Here is a 12,639-nt window from a genome sequence, read left to right on the forward strand (position 1 = left end):
AAGCCACCAAGTCAGAGAAGTTAAATCCCATTCATGTAACCCTTAATCAGCGGGGTACAAATCACCAGGACTGGACGACACCCTCCATGTCCTTGAAGGAGCCAGAATGCACAACTGCTGGCCAAGTGTCCCACCTCTCCTCACAGTCCGGGTGACTAAGCATAGGGGATTTGCCAGTACCCCATCTCCAGTGGGGACCCTGGCAACTAAACCCCAGTAATGACCAGTTTTACTTCTTTTGCAAAGCTGTAATGAGAGACATTTGGCCTAAGTCTGCTTTTCATGTACGAGTCAGGCACATCACTTTGAAATTGTTCTCTTATCGTTCCCTTTGTTCTTTTGCACTTACCATTGATGTTTACAGCTGGCAGCACTATAGACATCTTTGGTCTCCTGGTCTTGTTATGTGTGGTGGCTGGCAGTAACAGGTGGTCCTGGAAAACAGAAGAAAAGATGTGTTAAATCTACTCTCAAAGTGGAGAGCTGGGAAAATGCCTTTCCATTCTCTCTTACTGGCAGTCCACACGGAACTGTTTACAACAGCTCAGAAAATTCATATTGTTGAGGGAGTCTTCCAAAAGTCACAGCAATTGCTCATGCTGTGTAACCAAGAAGAAATCCCTACTGCATGCAGCAGAATATGAAAAAGCCTTGATCATGTGGAAAGAGATAGAAACTACTATTAAGCCCTCGTTCAGCAGAGTGCTTATGTGTATGATTGAAGTAATTTAACTTGACTTCAATGATATTTAAACGTGGTTAAGGACCTTGCTGAATCGAAGTTTAACTTGCAGAGCTGTTTACTTTATATGTAAGTCATCTTGCTGTCTCTGTCAAGCCCTACACCACACGCCTCGTGCAGCAGGACTGCACTGCTCAGAGTTGGGATGGGGTGTGAAACACAAGCTCTGCTGACAAAACCTTCCAGGGAAGCTGGATGGTAAAGCTGTGCTTTAGTATCTTATCTTTAGTGGGTGCTGCTGTAAGGCAGCAGTGTTCAAACTGACTACCCTGGCTCTGACAGTGGAAGCTGCATCTGGAGGAAATGCTCTGGATACGGACCTGGCCTGCAAGGAAAAATGCAGCCTTTCTTCAGGGTTCTTTTGCTGTGCTGAACTCAAGTTGCTCAACTTGCAGCCTGGAAAAATATGGTTCTTCCCTTATCAATGGAACTTAAAAGCTCTGGTCCAGGCATCTCCCATATTATTCAGCCAGTTTGATGTTCTCCTTTCATGCTTTCCCATGCTTTTTCCACACAAACATCTCATACTTTTGGGCAAGGTTATCTTTTTGGCAGACTGAATGAGACTTCCTTCAGGACACACTAATTTATTAATGTCAGGGTAACTGTAATTTTGCCATTTTAAAATATAAACACTACACTGTTATATTTAAGATTTGGGTAACTGAGTTACACATAAAGTTAGGTGTTAAACATATCAAGATATTCTGTAAATACATTGCAGAAATATCACTCTCTTTTTTTCCCATCAAAAATTTCCCCCCTCAAAACACTGAATGACTGACCATGAGAAGAAAACATTACTTAAATAAATGTCTGCAAAAAACATCTTGGTACCAAAATTATAAAACCACTCTGGTATAATTCTCAGATCACATATGTAATTCCCATTTCACTTCTGAACCACTTAAGACAACATTCACTTAGACAATGAACCTTACATAAAAACTGTTCTCGAAATCCAACGTTCCCAAAGGAACAGGACAAAGATAAGATGTTCATTAAATTACATTTTATAACAATGCCCTTGTCATGATTTGATGACTATTTTTAGCAGAGCTTAAAAAATGTTTATACTGTTTTTTTTCTTTTTTAATGCTTCTGATAGTCCACATCATCATTACCTCCCAAACCACAAGTACTGCACAGATGATCACCTGAGAGTCATTACAAGCAGCAACTGCTTTTTGCTAACCTATCTGAAGATTGGTGCATTAATTTACGCTGCCTTATAATGGCACCTTTATTTACTCTGTGTATGAACTGTATTAAGAACTACCACAAGGACTTTACAGCTGTATCCAAATGTGCTTTGGAGTTGCTGCACAACCTCTCAGTGATTCAACACCAACTGTGGAGAAGACAGACAAACAAAAAGCTCTAAACCCAGACTGCTCCCAGGAGCTAATGTGCAGGATGCACAGACTGTCTGGAAGCTGCCTAGCTACAGTGAGATGTTTTATAAGTCTGGAATTGGTGAAATTTATCTATTTCTCCAATCATCTTTATCTTTAATACACACTGTGACAATCAGTGCAAACTTGCAAAGTTACCTAACTACCCTCACTCTCCTTTGAAGTCAAAAGGGTATGCTGCAGAATATCAGGTATTTTGACCACAGTTAGCCACCCACAACATTCTCAAGCCTGAAAGTCTTCAAATAGTCCAAACCTTTATTTGAAAGCAATACATAATTAATTCTATGCCACAGAAAGGAGTGTACAGATGAGTGATTTGAAAGAAATTAGACATTTAGAAACATCGTTTAGAATGTATTTCTAAAATGTCCTGTACTGTTCTGAAGGATGCTGAATTGCATCCCAGAGGGGGGTGTGACACTATTACTCATCACTAATTTTAAACAGTAGGCAAAAAAAACCCCTTAAATTAAAATGCTGTTCGTGATATTAACACATGGTATAAAACTGAAAATGAATAAAAGCAAATTTTGCAAGTCAGCATCTGGCTCAGGAGCATGAGTGTCAACCAGAGGCAGAATAAGTCAAAACTATTACCCAACAACAGATGGCTTTGGCTGGGACCAGGAGTTACACTCAGACGACAGTTTAAACAGACAAAGCAGACCTGAGACTGCTGGCAGAATGACTGGAAAAATATCAGCCTGGAAAAATATTCCAAATGAGCCCTTGTTTCAGCATTGTCATTTTGCTTTTGATCATCTCTACAGCTCTGTGATACTGAAGCCAGATGAGATGGTCTGACAGATAAATATAGACACAGATACTAAAAATCCAGCCACGAACACATTACCTTCATTTAGTAAGTCTCAACAACACATGGAACTGCAATAAGGATTCTGAGGTTTCTTGCATATCACATCAGTGTTATCAGGACTCTAGCAGGGATTAAGCTTTAGAGCCTCATGTATCTCTAACCCCTACAGCCAAATGGCAGTAGAAATCCTACTCCACTGTGCTAGAATATTCCAAAAGTCCTGCTGCTCTTGCACCTTCAGCCTCAGTCTCATGACATGTGGTTTGGTACTCAAAGTCCCTCCTACCTAGACGCATGAAAAGATGCAGACATTTTAGCTTTTATTAAAAAAACCTGGTTTTAACTCCCATAGTTTAAGGACGTAAACAAAACATCATCACTGCATACCATGAGGTTTCATTAGAGGAAAAAAATGCTAGTCATGGGTCTTTTTGATTTCATTTTGTTTCTTAAACTATCATCACTTCTAAGCTGGGCTCTTGGCTTTTAAATTAGTAGAACTAGCAATATTGCTTGTTTTGGCTTTTGCAATGCATATCCCATCAGCCACAGCACCTCCCAGGGAACAGTCCTGCACCTCCTCCATTCCTGTTTCATTGTGTGACAGAAACACATAGGAATTAATCCTCGCAGTATGCCCACGATGGAGGAAAATATTGCAGGGACTGTTTGGAGGAGAGGTGCACGCATCTGAGGGAATCCCGCGTGACACGGGACACAAAGGAGCGGATTTCCAGCCCCGCAAGGCTCTGCACTCTCAGCATGAGCTGTCTTTCCTCCTATCCCAGAGGTTACTATCTGTCAAATCAATTCCCCCAGATTTTTCTTACCTTCTTAGCTGTTGAGCTTAGGTATGGGTAAGTATTTTTCAAAAGGCTTTTCTGAGGTCTTAATTAACGACACGATGTAGATGTGCTTTGTTAGAGCATATTTAGCACATCTGCCTGTGTGAACACTGCTGGTCGTGCTGCTGCAGGGCAGGCCAAGCCTCTGACCCTTCCCAGTGGCTTGGAGAATGTACCCTGCAAAGTACAGATGTGATCCATGCAGGAGCCAAGGCTCCAGGAACACAGCCCCCAGCCCACTTCCCACGAAGGCTTTGTCAAGATGTCCCAACGAACCCTGCTCTTCGTTAAGAGATCCATCTCTGACAAACCAAGGATAATCTTTTGCAAAAACCAGTGACATTTGTTGCTTTACAGCAATAAAAGCTCTGAGGAGACTGGATTAAAATACCAAAGGAAAACTTTAATGTGCTGTTCTGGCAATTTGCCTTGATGAGGAGATTTGATCTTTACCATTGCCTTGGAGACCACCTCCGTGCTAGAATATTGCAACCAACAAAGGCAGCTGCCCGAGCAGAGGGGGCAAATGGAGCCAGGCGCCTCGGCATGCCAAAGGGCACTCTGTCCAGCAGCTTCCCAAGGCTTCTTACAGCAAACAAACACTGGAGCTGGGCATTTTTTCGTCTCTGTTTATGACTAAGAAGTCTCCCAGGGAATTGTGTGCCTCAACCTCCTCCAGCCTGACTCTTCCCGCTGTGATTCTAGGACCACATTACAGCCACCGCCGACCCAGGCTGAGGAGCTCCCCACATCCCACTGAGGGGCCATTTTTCTTTAATGGCACTGCTTCTGCAGTATTCAACATCTCCTGACAGTTTAAAAGATTATCTGTTAATCTGACCACACCTAGTGATCTCAAGATAAAGCAGATAGAAAAAAAATGCTTTTTCAATCATACAAAAATTGTGCATCAAATCCATGCATTGTCTTTCGAACCTGTTTTTTCTGAACATCTTCAGGGATTTCGAGCCAATGACATGGCACTGGACCTTCTTTACAGGTATGCTTTTGGCAATACAAAGAATGTGCAACAAAAATGTGCTCTCCCAGGCCCAAAAAACTGCATGCTGCTTCAGAGACTCATCCAGAGTACATATACTCCAAGGAGTTAGACTTCTTAAACCCCTGAGCTGACAGAGCCCACGAGCCAGCTTTTTTTCCCACAAACAGCAGATATAACACTTCTAAAAAAATTTCAGGATCATTGTTTCAGGCTTTCTGCTGTTGCCAGAGATGTGATGCGTCTGTCCTGTTCTGCTACACAGACCACTGACCTGGCCCTGAACAGCATCACAGCCTTTGGCACACAACTCCTGGCCAAGAAAGGGTACCTGAGAACTTCATTCACAAGGAATCCAGGGCTGGATCTCAGCAGCTCTCTGAATACAAAAGGAGGTTGTTCCCCAGGGAAGAGAATTCACCAAGGTGCACTCAGAGCCAAGGGGCTGATTCTCATCTACCCCAGCAGTTCCCAACACCACAAAGCACAGATCAGATGTAAATGGGAGTCAGGTCTTGGCATTTCTGGTTTCCACTGCCAGTTCAAAAAGGATATGTATGAAAGTTTACAAATTTGTAGAGGAAATGGCTGTATAATTTCATTATGGATTCATTTGGGTGACGGCAACCATATGGTCCCCTGAGGTTACACCACACTGGAGGCAGCACTGGTCCATCTGAAAATGCTAGAAGTTCCTGAAACACTGCCTTCACTATCAGTGGATGTTAAACGGCAGAAATGCAGAGGGGAGAGTGCCTCTGGAAGCACTTCTGACCCTTTTATCTGAAAAGCATGGGGATAGTTTTGAGAACAGAAAAAAAAAGGAGAGGAAACCAATTAAAACCTCTACACAAACTGTGACTCATAGCCACCACTCTTTGCTCATCATACCATGAACTTAGTAAAGCTGACTTGTTTTTAAAGTTGATGCATTGAGTTTGTTTGCTTGGTTTCTGCGGTTCTTTTTTAAAGATAGACCTTAGAAATCCAAGGAGGTCTACTCACCTCATCATGGATCCTTACAGGGAATCCATGACATGAAAAGTACGGGAGCAGGTGAAACATGGGATAATGACTGCAAGGAACCCACAGAAAACCCACAATAGAATTTCACACGGCATCAGCCTCTCTGCACCACTCTTGACAGCCCACCCTGAGAGGTCCCAGTAGCTTTACCCCTTTGAGTTTAACAATAATCATTTAATTTGGTTTGAAATTGTACCAGTTCTACCTGTATAAACCTTGACATTAACCAGCACACATTAACAGTTTGATTTTGCAGGACAATTAAAGAAGACAGTTTGCAATTGAGAATTCAACCCCTAATCATAGCATCTAATTACTTTTCTAGGTTTTAAGCCCATTTTGAGGGATGGGGAGAAGACTGCCCCAGAACAAGAAAGCTCCAAAAAGTGGTGGGAATAGAGATTCTTTTTCCGCTTTTATTTTTGTCAAAATTGCTCCTTTTCATGCCAGTGCTGTTCCAGTCCCTGTGTTTCTGTGCACAGGTGGTTTTTACAGCCTATACTTTGCGCACAGAGATGGAATGAAGTGAAGAGATATGATTTTTATTTAAGTGTTTTACCAGAAATAGCTCAATCCCACAGTCAATAAAATGTCCTGTAGTGTAAGATTACACCTTTCTGCCATTCCTAGACAAATTTTCATAAATAAAACCTAACTGCACTCTGGAACAGTTTCTAGTCACTGTCCCTGCAGAAGGAGGAGTTGCTATCCAGTTTAGTTTCCACATGAGGGACCTTTTAATGAAGAAGTCTTTAGCCTTTTATTGTAAATTGTGCTACTGCCAGATGTGATATGGCCTGGGCTCCAAAAGCAAACTAACTGGAAAGCACCTCATTGTGAGTCAGAGAGCCTTGTGAAAATCCCAGAGACCTCAGAGGAATGGAAAATTCACTCTGTCACAAGCTTCCTCTGGAAGAGTTTCCCCCACTCCCTTCAAAGGCAGCACTGCTGCTTGTACACGAGCAGGGCTCAGCTTTGGAGTGTTTTCTCAGTGTAAAGGAGAACCAGCAGCAAAGGATCTCCTGGATTAAGAACCAGAAAGGTTATGGAGACTACTAAGAATAACAGAGACCTGCTGGGAACTGTGTCCTTTGCAGTTCACAACCATGCAAAGCATTGTGGAGGTGCACAAAAGGCAGCTGTAAAGCACGTGTCACACAAAGGTGGAAAATATTGATACACTATTCAGTTTTTCTATTTTCATGGCTTATAATCCTTTTATTCAACATACAAGGCTGAAGAGGAGGAATCAATTAAAACCTCTACACAAACAGTGACTCATAGCCACCACTCTTTGCTCATCATACCATGAACTTAGTAAAGTTGAATTGTTTTTAAAGTTGATGCACTGAGTTTTTTTGTTTGCTTGGTGTCTGAGTTTTTTTTAAAGGCAGACATTAGAAATCCAAGGAGATCTACTCACCTCATCATGGATCCTTACAGGGAATCCATGACATGAAGAGTATGGGAGCAGGTGAAAGATGGGATAATGACTGCAAGGAACCCACAGAAAACCCATAATAGAATTTCACACGGCATCAGCCTCTCTGCTATCAGTCTTGAGACAACACTGAAATATGCTGGTTATCAGGTATCTATGGACTCTAGCCAGTGGGCCTCTGAGAAGGCACCGTGTCTCCTTCCAGGAAGTGGAACATGAGCACACTTCCAAAGACACGCTCATTAACCTTCTGTCCTACTGAAACATCTATCTTCATCCTGTTAACCAAGTGACACCAGAGCTGCAAAATTACCAGCTTCTCTCAAGATCCCCATTCCTTTGCAAATCCCTCACTCTGGAATTACCCAAGATGAACCTGCCTCATTTCTACCCAAGCTATTTGAATATCTTTTTTGACTTTGACATCCTAAATAAGAGGCACTAAATACCATCATCCTTGCCCTGTGGATAGGGAATGCCCCAGGAAATCACAGTTTGCAGAAGCTTGAATGAGGCACAGCAACACCAGCCCAATTGCAAGGGAGAATGAGGTGAAGGCACCCCATTTGGACTTTATTTCTATCATAAATGTACTTTTCCTTGTAGTTTTGTCCTTTCTTTATCTGAATAGGAAGGAAAAAGGCCATGTGAACAAGGAGGGCACAGGACAGAGACTGGACAGAAATCCTGCCAATTAAACTTGTCTGCAGAACTGCTCTGCAGGCCCAAAAGTAAAGAACAATGCATGCATTTGCTATGATGTAATTTTGGTTTGGCAGCAGATTAAAAAAAAATTCCTAAATGCAAAGTAAGAGGATGTGAGGGACAGAATTCTATGCTTAAGTAAACAGTTTTGGTTAAAATTGTATAGGAAAGTTCTAAAGGACTTGAAAATGCTTTGATAATTTGTGTGTGTGTTATTTGTGGAAATCAGCTGAGTTTCAAAACAAATTGGAAAAGGTATGTCTAGCTGACTTAGTTCTGTGCATCTGTGAAAGGTAAAAAATCCCAGCTTGTACTCGTGGAAAAGTTCCTCAGTTATGTTTGATAAGGATCAAATTTTCTTCTAAAGGCTCTCTCAATCAAACCAGCATCATAAAATTAAAAATGTTTGCTTCAAATTACTTGAAAATAATGTTTCTCTGCCATCTTCTGTCCTTCCCAGGGGCTATAGGAGCACAGAAATGCAGTTCAACTGTAACTCCCAGCTGAGTCTGTCAACTATCTTTGCAGATTTTACAAAGTTGTAAGACCCAAAAGGAATTAATTGTTTTATTACTACTACCCATAAAAAGAAATTCCCCTCCTTCTATAATTCACTGCAGCGAAGCTCTGCCTGTGCATAGCATCTGTAGGCTATTAGTTTTGCAACTGCAATCTGTAATTGCAAAAACATGTCATTTAGATAGGGCATGTGAATCCAGCCCAGTAAAACCAAAAAGGATATAATCCAGATTCTTTGCTTCTCTCACAAAACATTAACCCAAAGTTGCTATATTTGTCAGCAAGACCTCAGGTCTTCTACAGAAGACAAATCCTGGATTCCCAGAATTACTGCTCAGCTGGAGATGGCCCCAAAAAGCACAGCCAACCCGAACTGTAGTGGAGAATGTTACTATCAGCAAACACCATTTTTCTGCTGGTCTGCCTCTTGCAGCCCAGCCCCACAAGCACAGAGCCAGCCAGGGCATAAAAATGATGCAGTTTCATGGGCACACTCCTTAGAGTGGAGCGTGATCTCTTCAGATCACATTCCCAAGAAACAGAAGTTGGATGGCTAAAAAGAAATTTATGCCAGGCTTTCTCCAAATGCTGGATCAATGTAACACTGGGGTTCCAAAACCATTTGCTAATACAGCTGTCCTCTGCTTTCTCTTCCAGCTGACTTCAAAGCACAGTGAAGTACTAGAACACTTTGATCTCGCTTTGTGGTGACATCTCCATCCTGAGAGCTCTTCAGAGCCCACTTGACAATGCCACAGCCAACCTCACTCACTGTCAGCAGTAGCCTTCCTCCACACAGGAGGGTGGACCAGAAGGCTCTTCAAGCAGCATTTCTAAGATCCATAAGGACCTGGGCTCAAATTTGGAAGACTGTCAAGATCATACTTCTACCTCACCTTTTCCTTGTCTTGCGAACCAGCAGACTTCTCATGAAAAGACTGTATGAGAAAGATGCTGATAGCAATCAGGGTTAAAAAGATACCAAAGATAGCAATCAGGGTTAAATACACATGAGAAGTGTTCAGGAATAGCTACATAAGTCCAGGAAAGGTTACACAGGCTGTGACTGAACGCTCTTCTGGCAGAACAACTTAATTTCAAAGCAGCAGAAAGGATGCCTTCTTACAGAGCAAAAATGCCCACACATGCAGACAGCTGGGAATGCAAGAGAACTTTAAAATCCTAACCAGAAACAACTGTGAAGTAGAGCCAAGACTTCAATCTTTTTTAAATCAAGGCAATTAATCTGATCACAGTGTGTTCATTCCTACAACACATATGGCACAAGATCCAGCCCTGATGTGAAGTTACTGTCTTCTTGCCTTCTGCAGCAACAGAAAGAATTTGAATCTCCCATTCAAGCTCCACACTATGTAAGACAGCTGCAAGCCAAGAAGTAGAGTACCTGCAGTTGTCAATGCAACAGACTCAGCATCTTGGACAGCTCAGCTAAAGAAGCTGAGACACTCAGAATTTGGACACAATGCAGGATTCAGTCTGAAGGGCAACTTTTATTAAGTGGATCCAAACATGTTCCCATGCAAAGAAAAATTACATATATTACTAGTGTACAGGTGAAGATACATTTAAAGCTGTGAATAAAAATACTACTAGACTGCAAAACTCCATTTCACAGAAGCTGCTAATGATTCTAAAAAGTGTGCACCTGGTCCATCATATGGCACAGCAGGACCCAACTGTTCATCAGCCCAAAAACTGAGCGTGCACAGATGCATTTCTGAGTTGAACACCTGCTATTTACCTTAAAACATGTTTTAGTGTCTGCAAAGAGAGCATACTTGCCCTTTGCAGGCAGGAGATCAGGTACTGGATTCAGATCTGGTTTGAGGGAATAAAAAGACAACTGCAGCATACATCTCGCGGTGTGACATCCTCCCTTTCCGGATCCATCCGCTGATCTGTGACTGCTGCCAACTTGCTGGAAATATATTCACTGGGGAGGCTAAGCAAACAAACTGAAAGCAAGGCTAATGACAGGAGGGAATAAAGTAAGTCTGAACTAAATTCAGACCAAACCCAGTGGGAGCCCAACTCAGGGTGCTCCTCTCTCTTCTCCCTGCTGGGACAGCCACAGCTTGCTGCTGCTTGTCCTTGAGTGCCTGTCCTGGTTTCAACTGGGAGAGAGTTAATTTTCTTCTTAGCAGCTGGCATGGTGCCTGTTTTGAATTTATGTAAGAATAAAGTTGATAACACTGATGCTTTGGCTGGTGCTGAGAAGAGCTTACTGTAAATCGAGGACTTTTGGCTCTCCCATGATCTGCCAGTGAGCAGGTGCACTGCTGGGAGCCTGGACAGCTGACCCAAACTGGACAAAGGGATATCCCATACCACAGAACGTTGTGTCCAGTACACAAACTGGGGAGAACTGGCTGGGATTGCTGCTTGGGACAGGCTGGGCATCAGTCAGCAACTGTGCTGTGCACCACTTACTCCTCTCCTCTCTCTCTTTTTCATTATAATTGTTACTACTTTAATTATTATCATATTGCTTTTATTTTAATTATTAAACTGGTTTTATCTTACAAGGTGTACTTTTTTACCCCAGTTGTCCTCCCCCACTGGTGGGGAGACAGGGAGTGAGCAAGTGGCTGCATGGTACTGATTTACTAGATGAGGTTAAACCATGGTACTGCCCAAGAACAGACAGTGGCAGCTTGATTCTCATCTGCAGCCAGAGAGATGCTGCTTCTGAGACCACAGCAGATGTACAGGAAATTAGCAACAAATTTTTCCTAATTGTGGAAGTTGCATCAGTTACACAGAAATACATCAGAGGACTGGAAAGTCTGGGTTAGAAGAGTTTGTTATCCCTCAAATTCTTGGAAAAAGCAACTGGCCATGAGTTAAGTTTCTGGGGATCTCCTCCTGCCCTCCATCCTTTAGCCTCATGTGCTCAGGGTACCTGAATCTCTCTCTAAACCTCTATGAAGCTAACTCCTCTTCATGGAGATGGAGGTAATCACCACCCAAGCAGTGGGAAGAAACGATGTTTTAGGTCACAGGCAGAAAGCTGTTTTATAAACACAGGTATGGGTTTATTACTTTTACTAAACTGCCTTTGACATGGTTTTAAAAAGATAGGTCTCATTTGCATTGTCAGTACCTGCTGGGTAAAGTGGCTTTGAAAGCACCTTTTTATGGAACCTAAAGAATTGGGTGCTCTTTCTTCTCTACCAATTTCTCTCCTCTGATTATAGTACAGAAAGTGGTTTCCCCCTCCTTCCACATTATGTCAAAGTTGAATAAAATAATACCTTTATATAATCACCCACAATGCAAGTGCCACTGCCAAACCCCCAAGAATAAAGCAACACGGGACATAAGGAAAGAAACACACCCAGGTATCACAGAAATAAACGCTCTTCTCAGCGAGCAGTCGGCTGCATTTTTGCCTGAACCCCCCAGATATACCCAGAGCTCTGCAATGACTTCAGCTCAGACCTGGGTGGGTTTCTGCACATCTTGGCAGCAGGGACAGGCAAAGTCCCTGGGCTGCCGATGGCTGGATGGTGGTCTGGCACACTCAGGCCATGGCTGGGGCTCCAAATCCAAGCTGCCTTCTGTTTCCCCCAAAATGCTGGTGCACAGACAACAGAGTTTTCCTATTAGGATGCAGTGGGCTGAATCCAAATTTGATGGCAGCGTTTTAAGCTGTGCAATGTGTATTGCATTCCAGCTGCTTGTTGGAAAGATGTTTCTCATTCTGCAGATCCTGGGACATCTGTATGGCTAAGGATTCATCAACTATTAATACCTTCTTCTAATTAAAGAGATATTCAATATAATGATGTTAAAGAAGTTATTGCCTCTGTTACTAATAATCTCAGTTAAGAGAGTATGAAGATGAACTTTCCTTTCTTTTTTTTTGCCCATTGGTTTGTATTTAGCCTAGCCTGATGAGCTTTCTCCTTTTCACATTTGTATCTACGTTTCACTTCTAAATCTCAATTCTGAGTCCAGATTTTTTGCCAAACGTCTGCTCTGTTTGAATTTCTAGTCTTGCTGAGGAAGACTTAAATCAGTTTTAGAACCAGACATCATTTTATAAGGGAAAAAGGACTATAAACACTTAACATTTCCCCCTTAAAAGAACCCCCTCAGACCA

General features: G+C 42.3%; 1 protein-coding gene across 2 annotated transcripts in view; it reads right to left on the bottom strand.

Annotated features, from left to right (window-relative positions):
• Positions 1-12,639, bottom strand: part of ATF6 (activating transcription factor 6) — a 72,972-nt gene that overhangs the window by 17,503 nt on the left and 42,830 nt on the right. For both annotated transcript variants that reach the window (XM_082287479.1, XM_082287478.1), the window contains exon 15: positions 350-434. In XM_082287479.1, the coding sequence (XP_082143605.1) occupies positions 350-434 (85 nt within the window). The remainder of the gene's footprint in view (positions 1-349; positions 435-12,639) is intronic.

This window comes from Coloeus monedula, assembly GCF_965178545.1.
Source record: "Coloeus monedula genome assembly, chromosome: 9".
Classification (NCBI taxonomy): Eukaryota; Metazoa; Chordata; class Aves; order Passeriformes; family Corvidae; genus Coloeus; species Coloeus monedula.